The sequence below is a fragment of the Tripterygium wilfordii genome, chromosome 9 (genome assembly GCF_013401445.1).
Source record: "Tripterygium wilfordii isolate XIE 37 chromosome 9, ASM1340144v1, whole genome shotgun sequence".
Taxonomy (NCBI): Eukaryota; Viridiplantae; Streptophyta; class Magnoliopsida; order Celastrales; family Celastraceae; genus Tripterygium; species Tripterygium wilfordii.
The window spans coordinates 14,386,430-14,408,423 of record NC_052240.1 but is presented as its reverse complement, the minus strand read 5'-3'; the positions used below and the strand labels follow the sequence as shown (position 1 = coordinate 14,408,423).

General features: G+C 38.7%; 2 protein-coding genes and 2 long non-coding RNA genes across 18 annotated transcripts; 2 read left to right on the top strand and 2 right to left on the bottom strand.

Moving 5' to 3' along the window:
- Positions 1–498: 498 nt before the first annotated feature.
- On the bottom strand, positions 499–2,464 carry LOC120006510. The gene is made up of 2 exons (XM_038856565.1): positions 2,058–2,464; positions 499–1,951 (listed from the first exon to the last, which is right to left on the bottom strand). The coding sequence occupies exons 1-2, from the start codon at positions 2,370–2,372 to the stop codon at positions 554–556; spliced, it is 1,713 nt and encodes a 570-aa protein (XP_038712493.1). The 5' UTR covers positions 2,373–2,464; the 3' UTR covers positions 499–553.
- A 1,126-nt stretch (positions 2,465–3,590) lies between these two features.
- LOC120005140 lies at positions 3,591–8,325 on the top strand. Of its 5 annotated transcripts, none has more exons than XR_005469746.1 (6): positions 3,591–4,203; positions 4,295–4,476; positions 5,326–5,387; positions 5,692–5,982; positions 6,808–6,864; positions 7,307–8,325. It is a non-coding gene; the product is annotated as an uncharacterized LOC120005140 (long non-coding RNA). The 5 variants fall into 5 exon arrangements; XR_005469742.1 differs by having other exon boundaries at positions 4,292–4,476; XR_005469743.1 differs by having other exon boundaries at positions 4,283–4,476.
- A 798-nt stretch (positions 8,326–9,123) lies between these two features.
- On the bottom strand, positions 9,124–14,595 carry LOC120004759. Of its 8 annotated transcripts, XR_005469640.1 has the most exons (9): positions 13,617–14,594; positions 13,425–13,477; positions 13,228–13,310; positions 13,056–13,103; positions 12,518–12,586; positions 11,334–11,645; positions 9,835–9,899; positions 9,636–9,693; positions 9,124–9,476 (listed from the first exon to the last, which is right to left on the bottom strand). It is a non-coding gene; the product is annotated as an uncharacterized LOC120004759 (long non-coding RNA). The 8 variants fall into 8 exon arrangements; XR_005469636.1 differs by having other exon boundaries at positions 9,124–9,899; positions 13,617–14,254; positions 14,328–14,595; XR_005469635.1 differs by having other exon boundaries at positions 9,636–9,899.
- Positions 14,596–17,405: 2,810 nt separating this feature from the next.
- On the top strand, positions 17,406–21,043 carry LOC120005886 (G-type lectin S-receptor-like serine/threonine-protein kinase SD2-5). 4 transcript variants are annotated; one of them, XM_038855764.1, is made up of 3 exons: positions 17,406–17,734; positions 17,851–17,950; positions 18,700–21,043. In XM_038855764.1, the coding sequence occupies exon 3, from the start codon at positions 18,771–18,773 to the stop codon at positions 20,838–20,840; it is 2,070 nt and encodes a 689-aa protein (XP_038711692.1). In that variant the 5' UTR covers positions 17,406–17,734; positions 17,851–17,950; positions 18,700–18,770; the 3' UTR covers positions 20,841–21,043. The 4 variants fall into 4 exon arrangements, with proteins under 4 accessions (XP_038711692.1, XP_038711691.1, XP_038711689.1 ...); XM_038855763.1 differs by lacking the exon at positions 17,851–17,950; XM_038855761.1 differs by having other exon boundaries at positions 17,851–21,043.
- The last annotated feature ends 951 nt before the right edge of the window (positions 21,044–21,994 follow it).

The window sequence follows — 21,994 nt, the reverse complement described above, 5'->3', positions numbered from 1 at the left end:
GATGGGGAGAAGGAAAACAACTATGGTTGCTTGGTCATAGAGGTAACCTAGTCTTTTCATGCTAGTTTATAAACTAGGCTTTTCATACTTTCTTTAATTTCCAGTTGCTTGATGATAAACTAGTCTTTTCATGCTTAGTTTATGTAGGTACCCTCTCTAACCCTTGGTATTAGTAGCTGGTTTGAGTGGTACTATTAATATGACTTTATTTTCCTGCTAAACTTAATTTGAGTGCCAAAAGCTTCTTTTGCCTCTAAAGTTTAGTATTATGTGAAAAGAAAAGGCAAAGATGCGTCTTTTCAACCAACCTTCACAATAAGATGTAATCTTGAGACATTAACCTGGGTCACTGGTCCCATGTTATTGGTCTGGTTAGCAACTGGGGAAGACATGACCAATGATTACTGGATAAGGGCATTTGTTAGTGGTAGTGGAGCCGTCTTTTGCCAGTTACTTTAAAATGTTTTTGTATGGAAGTTGAAAATAATGGATGAGTTCTGAAAAATGAGATAAAGTTGTTTCCACTAATGTAATTTACTTATTTAGATTCACATTAGATACAATCATCACCAGAAAAGAGAGAGTAGGTGGAAGATTCTGCAGAAGAAGAGGAAGAAAAAGTGAGTGAAGAAGAACAATAGTGAAAATCTATCTGCAGACGCTGAATGAGCGAGAAATTAGAGATTGTTCCCTTTTTCTCTTCTTCCTCTAGTTCCCCTAGCGATATAGCAGCGAGAAATTGCTTAACGAACTCTCTGCAACACTCTTTACCTCTGCAGATGATCTCTTCACATTCTTCTTCATCTTTAGTCTTCTCTGTTGCCTCTGCTGCTTCATATTCAGTACTGGGTTTTTTCACCTTCCCATGCAACAAGCTTGAGTCATCAAACCTCAATATGTATGCCCGGTTGCATCCCTCATAGAGCCTCTCACCCAACGAGTCAATAACATAGTAAGCATCAATATCAACTTTCAACACAAAGAAATGATCATTCCAGCTCACAATATAAATCTTTGGTTCATCGTAATCGTTGTCGGTGTTGCTTATCTTATTCCAAATCTCATCAAAAGACATAGCTTCCTTCAATGACTCGAATTTCTCAGGACTGAAAAACCCAGTGAAGGATTTATCTGGCAAGACTGTTGTAGGCATTAGCTCTGCTTCCAAAACAGTCTCAAGATCAAAATGTTTGTCTGGGAAGGAATTCATGTAGGTCTCGTTGCTGCAAAGCCTTTGCCACTCGGACGAACCTTGTGTGATGAGGCTGTCAAGTTCACTTCTTGCTGGCATTGAGTCTGGGTTTGAGAGGAGCCTATCAGCAATGACTGCAACCACTGCTGTACATGCACTTTCTCCGGCTGCCTTTTCGCTCCGTTGATCAAAGGAAGCAAAAAACACATTTGCTTTGAGCTTTGCTTTCCCATCTCTGCTTACTATTTCTCTCATTTCCCAGTTATCCACTGGTTCACATTGCTTCATAGTTGGTCTAAAACCTAACCGTCTTCGCTTCCATGGCAATAGCCCCTTACTTTGAACCAAGTCCAACTGAGTCTCCAAACTTAGACTGTTCCCAGTTGGAGATCCATCTGAGTCAGACAATCTAGACTGGTCTGATTCATATGTAGTGATTTGATCCTCTTGACCCTCATTTTCTTTCTTTTTATTTTTCCTCTGACTTGTGAGATTCTTCATCATTCTGAAGAATCCATCTCTGTTTGACTCTGTCAAATTTAGTGCCACTCCTGCAGACTCATTAGAGGTTATGACCTCGGCAAAGGATACACTCACCAGAAGATTTGCTTCTCTGACGATCCCATCACGGCATAATGTAACGGGAAGCTTCCTTTCAACTCGAGACCCTATGGTTGATGCCAAATTTGCTAAATCAAACGATGCTTTACCCAGCATGGCATATTTAGCACTGGATTTTGTAGAATCTAGGCTTGTGCTCTGTTTTTCAAATACATATACAAACCATCAGTTATCAATTAAAAAAAATCAAATTCCATGTATAAATGGAGACAAACAGGATATGAAATTAAGGAACAATACTTACATATAGAACATGAAATGACACAGCCCATGAACCCAACAAGCAGTTGTCTTTGGAAGAGGAGACCCAGAAATTGCATACGCTCTCGAACTCATCGTCCCATTCAATTGGTTCGTCTTTCTTCACCAACCTCTCTGTGCTGTAATTCCTCCGGCAAGTCGAATTCCGATAAAAGGAGACCAACCCATTTGAATTTGGCCCTCTCCATTTCATCTCGAGCTTCACTTTCCTTTCTCGTCCATCATCAACCTTGTTGAAGAATCCTTCGAGCTTCAATGGTTTTACCTTCACGTGGAGCTGCTTCTTCTTCATCATCATCGTCAAATTTCACTTCTTCGTCTTTTCAAATCTTAATACGATAAATGCATGGACGTGTTCAACTTCCCCTATATTGTCACAGTCTTGATAAAAGATTCGGTCTTTTTAGTTTTAATTGGTTAAGTGACAGCTACTGTTTTCCAAGGTAGCATGCCTAAGTCAGACCGTGTTTCCGTGTGAACCTTCACACGTACACGTTTCCAGGCAAAACCCCGTGAGATAAAACTGAACTACTTTTTTTTTTTATACACATAAAACTAAACTACTTGTTCATGGTTTGCCTTGAGTTTGTGGCCAGAGCCGTAGGAGATTACCTCCTCTGCGGTTGGACGTCAAGTAGGCTAATAAGAAGTTGACACGTCAACGTGGAGATCCAAAAAAGACACGTGGGATAGGCGCAGAATGATGGACGGTAGAACGCGTCAAATACGCTGTTATGGACCTTTTCGTAGTCCTCACTCTTGTCTCCGCTTCTGGAAAGTGGCCTGCCTACCAGGTTTTTGGGCTGTGAAAGACGGTTTAATTGTTTGAAAATTGGAAAAAATGGGGAAGCCCAAGAAGGAAGGAAGTCATGCACCCACGATACAGCCATTCAGTTGGCCCATATTAGTTGTTGCTGAAGCAAGCATGACTATTCATATGTCAGTGCTTATTGGGCCGAGCCGTAGGCTAATAAGAAGTTGACACGTCAACGTGGAGATCCAAAAAAGACACGTGGGATAGGCGCAGAATGATGGACGGTAGAACGCGTCAAATACGCTGTTATGGACCTTTTCGTAGTCCTCACTCTTGTCTCCGCTTCTGGAAAGTGGCCTGCCTACCAGGTTTTTGGGCTGTGAAAGACGGTTTAATTGTTTGAAAATGGGAAAAAATGGGGAAGCCCAAGAAGGAAGGAAGTCATGCACCCACGATACAGCCATTCAGTTGGCCCATATAAGTTGTTGCTGAAGCAAGCATGCAAGCATGACTATTCATATGTCGGTGCTTATTGGGCCGAGCGTTATTTATTATTTAGTTGGTAGGGCTGCGCCAAAACATTTGAGTTGGGGTTCTTTGGAAATTGGAAAAAATGGGGAAGCCCAAGAAGGAAGGAAGTCATGCACCCACTATACAGCCATGCAGGTGAAGAGGGTGCAACCTTCAACTTCTCGAGGGGCCAACGTCGGGACTGACGCACGGATGGCCCATATTAGTTGTTGCTGAAGCAAGCATGCAAGCATGACTATTCATATGTCGGTGCTTATTGGGCCGAGCGTTATTTATTATTTAGTTGGTAGGGCTGCGCCAAAACATTTGAGTTGGGGTTCTTTGAAAATTGGAAAAAATGGGGAAGCCCAAGAAGGAAGGAAGTCATGCACCCACTATACAGCCATGCAGGTGAAGAGGGTGCAACCTTCAACTTCTCGAGGGGCCAACGTCGGGACTGACGCACGGATGGTTCAGCGTTTTTTTGATTTACCACTTGGAGGAAAACACCGTGGGAAAGACCTCCCGCTTCAATGCCCTTAAACCAGGACTTCGGGTTTAGGGTTGAGATCGCGCATATCAGCCCCACCCCACTCCCCCCAGATCTGGCGCGTGGTATTGAGTTTGACTTATTTAAACTCACATTCCAATTCAGATGAAAACGATGTGGGACAAATAATAGTTTATATCTTTCTCGTTGCATTATTGTTGAGATCACGAAAGGTATCAGATTCAGACCTCTCTGAAAGGGCAGCGACAGTGTCAAACTTCAAAACCCTAACCAGTTAAAGTGTTAAACCTCTCAAAAGCCAAAACTCTCGCGCTCGTCACGAGAAACTAACTACACAGTCTACACGTTCCGATGGTGAGCAACGGCTCTGTCTCTGTCTCTTTTTCTCAATTTTTACTCTCTCGTTTTTGTTTCTTTCGTAATTTCTATTCAGGACTCACAGCAGGAACAGTCGTCGTCGCTTGAAAGTTGCTCGACGCTGTTGAAAGGAGAGAGACGAGCAACGCCTAGCCGGTTTTCTTCTGGTGACCTAGTTTTGCAAAGGGACTATCTGGCTTCCGCTTCGCACGGTTTATGATGCAGTCGGTAATCTTTTTCTGGATCGTGTCTTCGACGTTCTCCTGACAGGTATTCTTGTCATCCATCAACCTCCGTTTGGTACTCTTTGCATAAAACTCTGTAGCTAAGCTTTAGGTTATTTGATTAGCCGATTTTATTGCGCATGTATTTGTGTCTTTCATGTTCCGTCGAATTTTTTTTTTAAAAACCTTAAAACATTCAAAATCGTTGCGTATTTGAAATACGAAGCTTCAAGGAATTCGGCATCAACTGATGAAACTATTCTCTTAAAGCAAAGGAGCTTGGCTGTTGCCTACTCTTTGGAAGAGAGGATAATCAAATTAATATCAAGCCTGAGTGTGAGCGAAGGTACATTATTAGCAGCCTAGCTAACGTGCACTCTGTGTTTCTACTAATCAAAACATAAAATGTACTACGTACTTTGTGTTTCTTAAATAGCTTTTCGTGGTTCATTATTGTAATTTGCGCCCAACTTACTAACATCATAGATGAGAACATATATTTCTTTCCATTGCTGGCCTGAAAGCAGATAATCCTGACGCTTGTATCACTGTTTTTTTTTAAAAATTTTATTTTTTACTGTATGGATGAAATTTGAAGTGCTAGAAAGCTTACTGAATCCAATTCTATTGTGTCTGTCTACTTGTTGGAAACTATTTGAAATGGCATTATTGAGCCTATTGTATATACATTTATAGTAAATGAGCTAACTGTATGTACCATATTGTACCTATAGCTTCTTTTGGGGAAGCAAATTGGCTAAAAATACTAGCACTTCTTTTGGGTAATCTAACTAGTGTTAAATTCTATTGCGTTAAAGTTGGGTGACTTTTGTCTTATATCTTTATTATCTATGACATATTGTACTTATTCTTAATCGAAGTTTTGATTCTACAGAAGCATGGATAGGTCACAGGCAAAGGAAGTGATATTCTTGTCTCCGTACAAGTTATTGGGAGGTATGCCATATCCAATCCATCCATCTTCTTCACATGCAAATGCTTGTTCCGGCTAAGAATTAGAGGGTGGTGGCATAGTTGGTTAAGTTGAATAATACTCTTTAGGATATATATGTCTCCATCTACTATTCCATCATTCTTTTCCAGTTTTCCCTGAGTATTTGCTTTTGTAAAACCTGTTTGTTGCAGAGAATGTGAGGCAAATCTTAAATTGATTGCTTAATTATCTCTGAACTTTCTTTCTTTTTTGGTTGGTACTGATGTCACGGAGTTTCTTACATGAGCTGATGCGCATTTGTTTCAGCTATCTTGAAGAAGCACCAATTGCTTGCAAAGAGGTCACATATATGTGCTTTCCATTGAAGGGGAAGATGAACCCAGGTTTGTTAATTTTGACTACTTAGTTTTTGTGGAATGTTGCCTGTTTGTTATTTTCTTTCCCCCTTTTGTATTTTCAGATAATTGTACTTAGCACCTACTAAGTGATCATATCAAACCGTCCTTTTTAATCATTATGCTTTATGCTTTATGCTTCCAATCCTTTGTCTAATCACAACGGAAATTGAAGGATGTAAAGCTGTGGCTTCTTCAGCAGGTAAAGCTGTAAGTTTTACTTTATTTGATGTATCTCATTGACCTTTGATACCAAATTCATTCTTACCATGTCAATGCATGTCGCTGCTCTTCGTACTGGGACTTTAGCTGTCTTCAAAATGATATATAATGGCCATTGTAGGATCATGGTAGTGTTATATGTGAAGTGCTACTTGTACTTGGATTCAAATCAACTTAACCCATGTATTTTTTTGGCCTTTGTGATTATTCATTGATTTTGTAATTTCTTCTCCGTAACGACAACTTATTGAGTAGCTATGTTACAATTCGACTGCTAGGCTGGTAACTCCTTTCTGAGGCGGGAGCAACTGTTATTGTTCTACTCATCTCGGCCATTAGACTCTTCTGAAATTGGGTTCTGAAAAATTGGGTACAGGCCCATCCGGTTTGGGCTTGAGCAACGTTAAACTGAGCCCAGTCCTATTGGAAGGTCCTGATTCCTGAGGCTCACAAGAATTGGGCCTAGGTTGCATTAAGTTCGCCCAAGCCCGGGCCCAGGCCCAGGCCAAGGCCCGTAGATGTTAGGCCTAGATAGCATGTAATTGAGCCCATGCCCATTGGACTTGGTGCTGAGACGCATTGAATTCGGCTGCCATTTGAATTTGGCTTGATCATATAAATTGGAATCAAAGCTTTTAGACTTGGGCCAGGCCCTTCCAGATTGGGCCTAGCAACGTTAAATTGCAAAAAGATGTGCTGATAAATGTTCTGCGCTGACACTGACACATGACATGACTCCTATGGAAGTTCTTGTTCGAAGCAATACCAAGGAAATTATAAAGATAAGTCTTAGTATTACATGCAGGGATGTAGCTGGAGAGAATTTGTGTTGAGGGTGTGAAGCCAACTGTTCTATGGTCTGGTAGGGGTTTCTTACGACATCATAATTCTCTAGTTACCATTTGGTGGTTATTTTTGTGCATTTCCTTGATCATACATTTTGTATTGTTTTGTCCATTGCCATTTACTCGTTTTGATCCAAAGTGTTGTGCTCTCCAATAATCGTATAGGACTATATATGTTCTTTTATTATTTAACTCACGTGTTAAAATATTTCATTTTACATAAACCAGTTTGTAAAATGCTCTTTTGCTCCACTTTTTCTTTTTCTTTTTTTGGCTCCAATGCTTCACCTATTTTGTAGTATTATTGAAATTTGGATCTTGGCTACTCTAACAGAGTTTCAGCATGTGTGACACTTGATGGGAATGTAAACATTGGCATAAAAGAAAATGTTACATGCTTCGATTTTTACAAGTCGTGGGTTTATTATCGTCTCTTTTTTTTGTTTGTGATTTTGGTAGGTGTATAGATTGGGATCACCATGGAGGTTCCTGCACTCCTAGAATCCAGGCATTCTTTCTCCTTGTATTTTCTTGTCCCTGGTGAGTACACCATAGTAGCTGCTGCAGTGATTGATGATGCTAATGACATCCTCAGAGCTCGTGCAAGAACTGATTCCCCTGACGAGCCAATCTTTTTCGGGGGCCTCCACTCCATGTCCGTGTTAATGGAACTCTGTGAGTTTTCTTGCAATCTATGCCTCTCATAGTAGCTTTACTTCTTCATATCAGATTTAGAAGTGGTCAAACCAAAAATGATGCATCATCTTCATCTTAGTTGGCACTACTTGTCATTTCCTTGCCATCGATTCATCATTTGATTCTTCTCATTAGTTCTATATTGGCATTTTTAATCGTATATTATTATAATTTTCATGTGTTTGTAAATCCATCTTTTACTGTTGTGAGATTAATGTTGTTTCTCCTTCATGGGTTATGATATTCTTAGATTTTGCACGGGTGTGTCAAATAAGTGTGTTTCCTCAAGGTTCGTTAGTAGTTTGTTCAGTGTACTGGGCTGGTTTAAGCCCAAACTAGATTGGTTCGTCACCATCATAGCTGTGCTAATTGGGTTGGCCCAGATATGTATTGGTCGCATGGTGGAAGGGGTAGTGAATGTTGTTTGAGGCCCAATATTTTGACATAATGAGCTTCGACCTGAAAAGGTTCAGTTAGACGCGATTGAAATGGCATGAGCCCAATTTAACGGGACTCATGCGTTATGCCCAAGTATAATGTGGGTGGGCCCAATTTAATGGTATTTAGGCCAAAATCAAATATGCGTAAATCCATCCGAAGTGTCTGAGCCCAATTTGCTGTTCGGATCGAAGTCGGATTGTACTTGCCCAATGGAAGTAAAAATCCAGTTACATGCGAACTGGGCCTAATTGACAACTACATTCGAAATAATGAACTTTTAACCTTGTTGTGGTTCATATTGACAAAGTGGTAATAACTAAATCAGTGATACTACAGGTTTACGGTTTGGCAGCACTTTTTATTTATGATTTGCAAAAACAGGTTTTCAATGTAAGCAATCATACTTGTCTTACATGATGCAGACTCAAATATTAATTGGGCAGAATCTAACAATTGAATAATGAACATGGCCCAATTACGTTAGAAATGAGCCCATTTCAAACGGACTAGCCCAAATACATGATAAACGAGCCCAATTGCGAAGCTCCAGGCCCATCAACATAGAAAGTGGGCTTAACTAAATGGGCCAGGCCCAACTATATTCAAACTGGGCCTAATTTTAGTGGGCCGGGCTCAATTACGTTTTAGCTGGGCGCAAGGCCCAATGGGCTGGCCCAAATACATCAGGCAGTATTCCAATGGGCTAGACCCAATTATATGGGAGCTGGGCCCAATTCCAATGGGTGAGGCCAACAAAATGCTAACTGGGCCCAATTCTAATGGGCCAGGCCCAACTACATGCAAAGTGGGCCCAACTTAATGATCCAGGCATAATTATTTGCTAACTGGGCCTAATCCCATGGGCCGGGGCCCAATATCAAGCGATCTGTGCCTAAATTTAATGGGCCTGGGCCCAATTACATGCTAACTTAACCAAATTTCATGCGATCTGGGCCTAATTCTAATGGGCCAGGGCCCAACAACATCAAATGGGGCCCCATTTGAATGAGCCGGGGCCCAACAACATGTTATCTGGGCCAAACTACATGCAAACTGGCCCTGTATCCAATGGATCAGGACCCAGCTACATGATATCTAGGCCTAATCCCAATGGGCCGTGTCCAACTCCATGCGTTGCTAGCCTAGCAGTCGAATTATAACATAGCCATTCAATAAATTATCGTTATGGAGAAGAAATTACAAAATCAACGAATAATTTCACACGTGTTAAGCTGATTCGAATCCCCAAGCGAGTATTACCTCATCCAACCCACCCTCAGCTGCCTCCGTCATAGATGGGTATCTATCAGTCCACCAAGAATAGGCTGGACCAATACCACAACCATAAATTTGATTCCAAGTTCAATCTCAATTATCAAATACATAATTAGGAAGCAAGCAAAAGTTATGTGTATACTAGCCAATTCTCAGAAACCTCATACCACTATCTCCAAAAGGTCCAACTCTGCTAGAGCAATTCATCAGAGCTCTCCTGCAGTGAGTCCATCCACAAGACATCATATATTAGAAACAAAAATCGAAGGGGAACCCAACAAGTTCCCCAATAATACAAATAACCATCCATCAAAACTTTATACATTCACCTAATTAATTAAGACTCAAACAAATGTGTTTGGATGAAACAATTTACCAATCCAACCCTTTGATATTTGACGTTCATGAATCAAAATTTCGGTCATCCCCGATACCTGACATAATATAAAATGTGCCTGTCATACGATTAATAACCATGCATTTTTACCTTCCCATGTGCCAAACTTCTTAACCAAGAGCCGAGACAGAATATAAAGGGAGATATGGCCAAAATTAGGATGATTAAGAAACGCCACCTCTGACGTAAAATCCAATATTAGAGCACAAAGGCTCACAATGATCGATAGATCATCAATCTCCCCTGAAAAGCAAAGAAAGGGGCAGTTCAGCAACTGACTGGTGCACAAGTGGTGGTAATAATTATCTCCATGCAGGAAAGTGAGGAGAAATTAGGCGCTAACCACAAAAAATGATGATAGAAATCTGATAGTAAGAATATCAAAAGATTCGAGCAATCTATCGAGTAGCCTATTATCAGGATTATGTAGTCCAAGGACACGGTACCCTATCATCTTGCAGATGTATGTATACTAAATATCCTCATATTTTTTTCTTTCTCAAGTAATCATGCAAACATAAAAGTGTGATTGAGCCAAGACAGCAACATTTGTATACCTCTCACAGACAATAATTAGTTTCTCTCACTCAGTTCCTGCAATAAAAATTCTTTATTGAACATGAATGTGGTTTCCAGATAGAGATACTCTGCCATTCTATCTTACAACCACCCAAAAAAGGCATTTTAGATGATAAAAAGCATTTGTTCATCGAAGAATGAAGAACTCTCTTCCAAGGATAATGGAAGTATAAATGAAATTATGCAACATTGCAGATGGCAACTGAACAGATTACACTACTTGTCAAATATGAAAGCAGAAAAGATAGACAAATAGATGCACCGACACACACATCCACATATATTGTGGGGAAGGGAGGGCTGGAAGAGAAAATCATTTTGCAATATATGATAAGTCAACTAGCCAAAGATCAATGGGTGGAACCTAACCTTTTAACCTCTTTAGGCCTTGGCCATACAGGCAACCTAATAGCCGGGCCTTGATAAGGTCAGACCTAACCTAAGCTCACATAGTCATGACCAGCTCTACCACACTCTTCAAAGTGCAAACATAATACATGTCATAAGATACATGTAAAAGTCAACATGTTTATTCAAAAAAAACATGTGAAAGCCAACACTACACAATAGCCCAAGCCCCAAAGCTTTCAAAAGATCAGCTGAAGTTGATTCATCAATTGAAAGTTGCACCTGTTCTTTCTAAAAGGAAAGAAGATGGGGAAATAGTTGCATTGATTGAAGTTGCACCTGTTCTTTCTAAAAAGGAAAGAATATAGGGAAACAGTTGGCCCAATCAATTTTATGAGGAACTCCACAACTTGAAGAGAGCAAGGAACCTACATATTAATATAATGGCTTAATAGACAAAAACGTACTGCGATACTTACATTTTTTAATGCATACGAAATTGATTGAGAGGAGCACATCAAAAATTGCTGAAAATGGATTATCACATTCATAGAGTTTTGATTGAGTCAGATGTGTTTTTTCATGTATATGTCACTTAAATGAACCTACAATGGCCATTTTATATCATTTTGAAGACAGCTAAAGACTCCAGTACAAAGAGCAGCAACATGCATTAACATGGTAAGAATGAATTTGTCAATTTGGTATCAAAGATCAATGAGATACATCAAATAAAATAAAACAACTTACGGCTTTATAACCTCCCGAAGAAGCCAGAGCTTTATATCCTTCAGTTTCCATCGTGATTAGACACAGCATTGGAAGCAGAAAGCATACTTAGTAAAACTTCCATCAATTTTATGTTCAAAAGTATTAGTCACCGAACTAGAGTTGTTCCCCACACAAACTAGATTAGGAAAACTTTCACCATGTGCAGGAATTTCCATCGAAATCAAACGAGCTTTGACAAACGATAAACCCTGCATAACACATATTTGCAGGGAAACAACCAGATGTCTGCCTGGGGGTATGATAGATTCCTTTGCTGGAGGGTCTCCAGTCCTGAGGAATAAATATAAAGAATGAACATAAGAATATTGGTGCTCACACATTTTCTTTTCTCGTAGTTGAAGCAATGAATACTTAAAAATGTAATTGGGAAGGTGACCTCTAAATTAATCCTAAATCAAAAACATTTTTTATTGGGTAAATGGGTTGGGGGACTCAAAACCAAACCATTGGCATGGGTGATGGGCATCACAAGACTCACAACCATCTCAGCGGAGGGGCGATTCCCTAAAACTTTAACATTCAGTAAATAGAAGAACTCAAAGAAATATAACTTTCACATCTTGAGGGAGCATCAGAGCAACCATTCAGTAAATAAGAAAAAAGCTTGGGTAAGAATAGTTTCTAAATAGTAAATACCATAAAAAGAAGAAGTGTGGCAACAAAGGCAGAAGAGCTCAGAATAAAACTCAGCTTCATTTTCAACTTGTAGATGGTTCAATCAACAAAGAAATACAAACTCACGTGGGAAAATAATTTTCTACACGTGGGGTTACAGGTTTCATTCCAGAAAATGGTGAGTAAGGCTGAGTACAGCTTACACTTCCACTGCAAAAGCATAGTCACCTAAGTTATGTAACCTTTTAACCCTTTCTTTTCTGGGTGTGTGTGGTTTTTTTTTGAGGGGTGGGGTGTTAAATTCAGACCAAACAACTCTGACGAAAGACCATCAATACATAATGGTAGGTAGGTAAACAACTCTCGTGCACAAAGCTTTCGCAGTGGGCGGGGTTGGGGACAGGTAGTATCTACGCAGGGAGGGGTCTGGGAAGTGCGCACCAAAAGAAAAAAGAGTGGCAATTAATCATATGATCATATCCAAGCAAAATGAAAGACGAGCAGTATCACATGATCAAATGACTTACAGAAAGACTGTTTCCATGAATATTGTCAGTGATGGATTCCAGAGCAGGTCGTTGACAGCTACAATTGAACTGTAACAACATAGGAAACAAAACAATTTTGAGCCAGAAAATCAATCAGTGGATTTACGAGTAGTGTAAGAAATTTTCACTTCACTGTATTTCTCAACAGGCTTACATGTCATTTTATAGAAACTCTAAACTACAAAAAAAAAAAATCAGGATTCAAAATTTATAATAAATTACTGCAAAAGGTAAAATTAAATATTGATGCATGCAACAAAAGCGATAAGAAAAACAGAATCGTATTCATTCAATTATGATTCCAGACGTATCTAACAAGGAACTCAAGCCGTTCACCTTGACACAGCAAGCATACTCGGGCCCACAGGGGTTATGGATTGCACTCATTATAAATCCACCATTGGCTTGTCCATATATCTTTAACCAAACAATAAGTAAAACTAAATACAGGCGATCATGTGGTTCAATGATAGAGTTACAAGAGTGCAACGGCTAACATATGGAAGTACAAAGTTACCTTCTACAGGATAACAGGAGAAATAGGTGGTGTAGACGTCAACATTCTCTGTAATGCACTCAAATTAAGAAATGGCTTAGAAACAATGACAGTACACGAAAATTTGGAATCCATCAAAACCGTAATGCCCTAAAAAATAAACAGAACAATGGAAAGAGTAAGAAACTCTAACCTAAATCGAATTTGCAAGGTAATTTTCTTGCATCATAACTTTGCCCAGACATAAAATCAAATAGCAGTTGGATATGAAACAACCTGAAAACCAAAATCACTCAATGTTATAAATATATTTTCCAGCCTAAGGCACTTGGCATCATTCTTTACACAGCAGCTACCAAAAAAATAACATTAGCCAATAGAAAGACTTACTTGCCAATCAAAAATTTTCCAACACCCTTCCCAGCAGTAATCTTGATAATAATCTGCATTTACAAATAGAAATAACAGTAAAGTTCAGATATACTTGAAGCTGTGTATTACTCACGTATTTGACGACCTCTATCAGAACATATAAGAAAAATCACCAATTGATTACTGACAAACACAACGAAGAAAATTGACCTGTGCAGCTTCTCAGCCATCTCCTCCTGATACAGAGACCCCACTTTTGTGCAGAGAATTAAACTATGACTGCACATGAAAATGTGAAATCCATGAAAACCATAATGCCATAAAAAGAGAGCAGAATAACGCAATGGAAAAAAGTAAGAATCCCGTACCTAACTCCAAGTTTCAAGGTAATTCTCTTGCATGAAGACTTTGACCCATAAACAATCGAGTTAAACACAAAAGTTTTAGCAAAGACAAGCTAAACAAACTTCGACGAGAAGACATTCAAGGCTCGCCAGTGAAAAGCAATCCAATGAGACTAATTATACAATACACTTTCCCGTAATTAAATGAAAACGTTCTTCTGTTGAAGCACCCCGCTAAAGCCTACTCATACAAATACTATTTCCGTAATTGAAAGCGTTATTCAGTTATCAGTCGGAACAAAAAAAAAATATTCGAAACCTAAATCTATCCCCCACTGCTCTATTTCCTTTCGCAACCAAACAGCCAATCCAAATTGAAATGTGAACAAATTTTACATATATATATATGAGAACAAAAGAGAAAACACAGTAACGTACCTTCTTTCGAACTCCACTGGTCCCGGTCTTTTGGCCTTCGATCGGCTTCGTTGGCGCAGAATTACTCTGAAAACATCAAGCAACCATAAATTCGACATTAAATCATCGAAAACACAAAAACATAAACAATAGTGAGGACCTTGATTCTTCGGGTTCGGCGATGGCGGTGGAAGATGAAGAAGAGGGAGAGAAGGCTTCAACAGACGATAATGCGTGAGAGACAGAAAGACTTGGATTCGATTTTGAAGATGATACCGGTGGCAATGATAGTTTTTTAAGTAAGAGATCATCGACTTGAGTCCGGGACGCCATTGGCGGTGAATCCCGAGTTGCGTCTCTTGCTTGGCAGTGCTCGTCGTCTGGGCTCTGTAAGAGTGAATGAGAATGAGTGAGTGAACTAACTGACAGCGAAATAGGAAGGAGTTTGGAGCGACTACAATTTCCCTTTCCAATTAGGATTAGGAGAACCAAAACGAGTGACCGCCACAATCAAACAGACCCTTCATAATTAATATTCCATTTTGTTTCATTTTAAATAAGTGTTGGTCACTATCGAAGTAGCGTTCAACTGAAGCCCAAGCCCAAGCCCAACATTCATCTGGGCTTCATCTCATACTATTACTTTTGTGTGCATTGGGTTATGGCTTGTGGGTTCATCGGTGCGCGTGCAATCACTTGTCAAGTTATTGGGCTTATGATGGGCTCAATATTGGCCCAAGGTATATTACAGGCCACAAGACAGGCCCCACAAACATTTCATAAAATAGTAGTTTATATTAGTATAGTTGTATAATACTAGTAAATAACAATATAATGCATCAATTGGAAACTTCCCCGGTTAAGAATTCTTGAGTTTGCACTCAAAAAGGGTTTTGGTGACCAATTTCTGATCATCTTTATCGAAACTTAGGATTATTGGATGGAGATTACCTAATGCAATTTTATAACCTAAAGTTGATGGAACATTTGTTCAAGGCTTCCCACTTGGAGAAGAAAGTGCTTGATATATATGTATGATTAATCAATAATTTGTAAAATACACTATTTTCTTTTCAAAATGAAAACCTTATCCACCTTTTCTTTTTCTTAATTAATGCAACATGATCAACTTTCAATTATTTCAGGTCAATTTTAGTCATAAAGTATAGTATTTCACCATCAAAGTCGTGCAAAATTAGGCGACAATGCTGAATAATTACGTTATGTTTATCACTTTTTTTTTGTTCTCGAATCGTTTATTGAGTTGGTTGAGGTTGATCAAACACACCCATTATATCATCTTGACAGGATCGTGGTTTGTTGGTAATTCATGCATATATGTTATACATTGATATATAACCACTTTATAATAACCTAGTTGGTAAATCTCTCTAGGGTTAAATCGTATCAGTTCAAAAGATCATGAGTTTGATTTTTGTTGGGAGCAATATTTAATTATGTGGCTATGTATTGGATGTTGCACAACTTACCATGTCGTTATGTAGAAAATTTATGTACGTACAAGATTGACGACTCGAGTTTAGACACATATCGGATGTCCAAAGAAAAAATTTATATGATGATGTTTTCGGTTATTAAAAAAGAATATACATTAATATATATCTTGCACGATCAACATAATTTTTGCATTACTTTAGTCAGAAGTTATTATGCGTACCTCTGTTGATACGCGGGGCATATGAATATATGATTTCAAGCAAGTGAGATTATGGACAGTATCTCTTCAAAATCCGAAGATTATCAGTGTCGACCATAATCTCTTAGTATCGACCATTTATTATACCTAGATGTATATAATATATGTTTATGTAGATGTATTATCCTACGAAATATTTTATAATTGTCATTTGCACAGCATGTTCGGGATCCACATGTTCGTGTCCTGGAAGAAATAAAAATAAATACAAAAATTACACATCTAAACAAAATACGATTATTAAATGTTACGAGTTAAGTCCCATATCAGTTGGACAATGTCCAACCAATAGGTTAATACAGATAAAGTCCATCATTAACATGTAATAAGGTTTTTTCTTAGTCCAAGTGAGTAGGACTTTCACCTATGAGCTTCGGCTTTGGTAGTTGGATTAAGGAGAAATAAAACTTTGTGGACTCGATGTATCATTGAGAGGTGGATAACGTATAACAAATAATATTGTTAATATGCATGGAAATGTGTATTTTTCTAATATTAAATGTTCACTTGAGCACAAATTTCGAAAACATTGATTTCACTATGCATATAATAGATGTGATATATCGGCTGTATAAAAGTACAGTTATTACGTACACTGAATTCCATGTACATAGAACGAGATTGGCGCACTGGTGCTACATTAATTTTAAGGGCAAACCCATGTGAACAACCCATCAAATATTGGCTGTTAACCATGTGGAAACATATTAGCATTCATGTCCAATCTTAAGAGATCGATGTGAAGTTCTATTGGTTGTAGGTTTTATTCACATGCATGATGCATGTTTAAGGATATTGTCAAGAGAGATGAAACATTTGTTCATTGATTATTGTGTTTCGGATATGTAAACAAAGAGAGATCCAAAGATAAAATAATACAAACCAATGTCACAAAGAGAGATCTAAGCATTTGTTTTCTTCAGCTCGTGACCCATAATATATCTTTGATGTGTTTGAGATTAAATTTCTAACATGATATAAGAATGAAATCTTAGTCTATTTGCACGTGGCCTCTAACTATCCATTTGTTAGGTTTGATATAAATCAGTTTACAAGGACAAAAGACATGAGAGAGTTAAATACTATATCCTAACATCCTTAATGTGTTTGGGTTTGAATTTATAAGATTAAAACAAATCTAAAGACACTTACATATGGATTTGGGGCTCCAAGGATAGGAGCAAATGGCAAATTTCTTCACTAATTAAGCGGCAAGCACATACAAATGCCAAACGCGGTTCGTCATGTCATGTGCCACGCAGCTGATGCCTCCAGCCTCCTTTAATTTATCGGCTTAAATGCCATGTGAAGAAAAGGCGAGGGTAATAATGGGAATTCAAGTAGTTGACATGGCTCGGGTCCCACTGTTTCAGTTGAATGTACCGCCCTTGCCCAAAGGGAATGCGTTTGCTGCTGGATGTTTTGACTTTTGACCTTCTCGATCACTCCCTTCCAACTTTCCATTAAATTAAATTAATCCCAACCATCACTTCATTTCTGCAGACACATATGCACAACGAGTCTTGGTTTGTGACGGTGTGACGTTAATCAGCAACTGTTGAAAGTTAAAATCTGGAAAAAAACATAGGGAGTCATGTGAAATTGCCCATAGACGTTTCAAAAAAAACAGAGCGAAAATGCATATACAAGGAATCATTGAATCTGTTTCCATCGACTCAATCCACACGTAAAGAAAATAACTTTCTTTTGACAGTTGGGAATTTAATAAAGATAAAACCCACCTCAGATCTCTCTGATCTGTTGTGAGACAATCGCATACGACCGATTTAAGAAACAAGACAGAGAGACCCATGTCTGCAATTCCACTTGTTTATGCACCAAAAATTGAGGTAAAACAGCTTCCTTTGCAGTAGTGTCTCTTTCTATCTTAACTTTATTGCTTCCTTAGTTCTTAGAAGATTTTTTGTTATGGGAATAATTTTCTTCTGAATCTGGTTCGGTTCAGATAGCATTCAAAGCTTGTTTCAATCGAAATCAAGACTACCCATTGTTCAAGTGGGTCTTTGTTCTGTGATACGGAGTGCCCTGTAGTTGCGGAAATTGAGGTTCTCGTTTATCTTTGTTGACTTCCTGAATTAAAAGCATTTGGGCAGCCAAAAAAACCGAGGATACATGTTTTGATTGGCAGATTCTTCTGTGGGAAACAGAAGGGCTGTGTGCCCTGCACGTCTCTGGTTTCTCAATTGGGGTTTTTGGCTGTTAAAATGTTAATCTTGTAGTTTTAGTAGCCGATTGTCTTCTTCCTCTTCTTCAAACTTGGCCAATTTCGAAATTCAAGCTTATTATTTGGCTGCTGAATATGGAGTATAAGTGTTACTGAATCACTTGTAAATGGGTTCTTTTGTATCCTTTCGTCGTCTCATGCTCCTCTTTTTTGGTAAGATTCCTCTTTTTGGCTGATTTTCTGTTATCATCTCCTCCTGTGATCTCTTATTCTTCCAAGTCTAGCTGAATTTACAGTTATTTTTGGTCATGGAAATTGGGGAAATAATTTGTGTGTTCGGCTATATTTCATTGTTGATTTCCCTCCAATCTGAAACCTCCAGCGGTAGTATTCAAAGTATTGGCAAGATTAGTCCAGGGTTTCAAGGATCTCAAATGACTTTTATTGATCGCGATGGATTGTTTCTTTTATCAAACAACTCGGATTTTGCTTTTGGCTTCTCCACAACCCCTGATGTCACATTGTTTCTACTAGTTGTCGTTCACATGGGAAGTTCACAAAAAGTAATCTGGTCTGCAAATAGAGGCTCCCCAGTTACAAATTCTGATAAATTTGTCTTTGATGAACTAGGAAATGTGTTCTTACAGAAAAGAGGGACAGTAGTTTGGACAACCAATACTGGTGGGAAAGGTGTCTCTGCAATGGAACTGCAAGACAATGGAAACTTGGTTGTGCTTGGAAGTGATAGTACTGTAATTTGGCAGAGCTTCGACCATCCCACGGATAGCCTAATCGCAAACCAGGTCCTAAAGGAAGGAATGAAACTTGTGAGTGATCCCAGCCCCAATAACTTGAGCTATGTTCTTGAAATCAAGTCGGGGGATATGATTCTTTCTGCAGCATTTCAAAATCCACAGCCTTATTGGTCGATGCGGAAGGACAATCGGATAATCATCAATAAAGATGGTGGGGTGGTCGCCACGGCAACTATTGAAGGAAATTCATGGAGGTTTTATGACAGCAGTAAAGTACTACTGTGGCAGTTTATTTTTGCGGACAATAATGATGCCAATGGAACTTGGATTGCAGATTTAGGAAGTGACGGGTTCATCTCTTTCTATAATCTCCAAGACGTTGGGGAAAATGGTGCTACGCCAACAAAAATACCAACGGATCCATGTGGCACACCAGAACCTTGTGGTGCATATTATATTTGTTCAAGCGACAACAAATGCCAGTGCCCTTCAGCTCTTAGCGCCAGTGGAAATTGCAGTACAGGGATTGTCTCTCCATGTGATGGCTCAAATGATTCTACACAGCTTGTGAATTTTGGAGAAGAGCTCGGTTATTTTGCGCTTGGTTTCCTTCCACCATCTTCGAAAACTGATCTAAACGGTTGCAAAGCTTCATGTGCTGGTAACTGCTCTTGCCTTGGTATTTTCTTTCAAAATAGTTCCGGCAACTGCTTTTTGCTAGATAGCTTAGGTAGTTTCAAGTCCTCTGATAGGGACTCGGGTTTTGTTTCCTACATTAAAGTCTTAAGTAATGGAGGTGGCACAATTGATGAGAAGGGCTCTAGCAGCAAAAAACCCTTTCCATTTGTGGCCATAATAGTTATTGGCACGGTACTTGTCATTGCTGGTCTGCTTTATGCAGCATTTCGATATTACAAGTGGAAGAAAAGATTGCCAGAATCTCCTCAAGAGACTTCCGAAGAGGATAATTTCCTGGAGAGTTTGTCCGGGATGCCTATTCGTTTCTCCTTCAAAGATCTTCAAACGGCAACAAATAATTTCTCAATGAAGCTGGGGCAAGGAGGGTTTGGCTCGGTTTATGAAGGAGCTCTCCCAGATGGAACCAGACTTGCTGTAAAGAAGTTAGAAGGCATTGGTCAAGGAAAGAAGGAATTTAGAGCTGAAGTTAGCATAATTGGGAGGATCCATCATCATCACTTGGTGAGGCTCAAAGGCTTCTGTGCTGAAGGAACACACCGGCTTCTTGCGTATGAGTACATGGCTAACGGGTCCTTGGACAAATGGATATTCAAGAAAAACAAAGAAGAATTCATGTTAGATTGGGAAACAAGATTCAGTATAGCATTGGGAACAGCAAAAGGATTAGCTTACCTCCATGAAGATTGCGATGCAAAGATTGTTCACTGCGACATTAAACCTGAAAATGTGCTTCTTGACGACCGTTTCCTGGCCAAAGTCTCAGATTTTGGCTTAGCAAAGCTAATGACTCGAGAACAAAGCCATGTTTTCACAACCATGAGAGGCACTAGAGGATACCTTGCTCCAGAGTGGATAACCAATGTGGCCATATCCGAAAAGAGTGATGTGTATAGCTATGGAATGGTGTTGCTAGAGATCGTTGGTGGAAGGAAAAACTATGACCCTACAGAATCCTCGGAGAAATCCCACTTCCCGTCCTACGCCTTCAAGATGATGGAAGAAGGGAAACTGAGGGATATCGTTGACACAAAACTGAAGGTAGCTGCAGAGGACGAGGAGAGTGTTTCCAGAACTATGAAAGTTGCATTATGGTGCATACAGGAAGACATGCATGTAAGGCCATCGATGTCCAAAGTTGCTCAAATGCTTGAAGGCCTATCTCCAGTTCCTCTTCCACCAATGTCCTCTCCACTTGGATCTCGCCTTCACGCGAACTTCTTCAAGTCGATTAGCGAGGAGGGCACTACATCTTCAGGACCATCGGACTGCAACAGTGATGCTTATCTATCTGCAGTGAGACTCTCCGGTCCGAGATAACATCTACTGAAGCCTTTTTGTTTACTTGTTTCATATCTGATGTTCATGTATATCCTTTAAATTGCTTGAAATTTTGTAATACTAGTAGCCATTACTAGAGCTTGATAACTTTCTGTGAGTTTGTGCTGTAAATTGAAGGTGTACTGCATAGGATCATTATTATTCAAGAAATTTAACTTGCATGAAGCCTTGGAATCCTAGCATTTTCATGGAGCAAAATATATTGAACTACTAATAACTTAATTTAGTAGAGCAATTGTAAGACAAAATTAGATGATTAATGTAGTTTGTGGGTTACTGTATGGGTCCATAGGTCTAATAATGATCGCTAGTTCGGATATTAAAAAAAAAAAAGATATCTGAAAAACAATCATTGTCTTTTCTTTATTTTTTAGGGTTATCAATCGGTCGGTATGGTTGGTTATTAGATATATTCATCCTCGGACCGAAAGTTTGGTTTTTTTATTAGTGAAAACCAATGACCAATCGGTTTTTGTAATAGTGAGGTCATAACCGATCATTCCACTTTGGTCGGTTTTTTTGTTAATACCTCAATTTAGAAAGAAATTTAGGATAAATTGATCCATAAAAAATCTGCAATCAATGCCTGAATCAGACTATTGAAATCGTTGCATTCTATTCAATATCTCATTCCTGTATTAATATCAAATAATTAATGGTCCAAATTACAGAGTTATATATCTAATTATATATATATATATAATATTAATAAATACTTATTATCCAAATATGTTAATATAAATATCAAAGTTTGTGTCTATTAAGTCATAAGTAGTAAAGTAAATACTAATGACTAATCATTATATACTATATATAATATATATGATAATATTTATTATGATTGTCGGTCGGTTTTATAAAAATATTCAAAACCGACCAATTATTTCGATTTTTTTATTTGAAAAAATTCAATAGATCGGCTTTCGAAAAAGAAAAATAGTTAAACAGACCAAATAGTCGGTTTGGTTTTCTCAGATTTTTTTGACAGACCTTTTTTTTTTTATTGTCTTCTTGTAAAACAAAAAAGCAGCAAAAAAAAAAAAAATTCCCCAAATTTGTTTTTGTAAAACTTGGCATTATTATAGGGGTCAAAACCATGTAGTAGACTTCTTACGGTGGGAACCAATCCACAA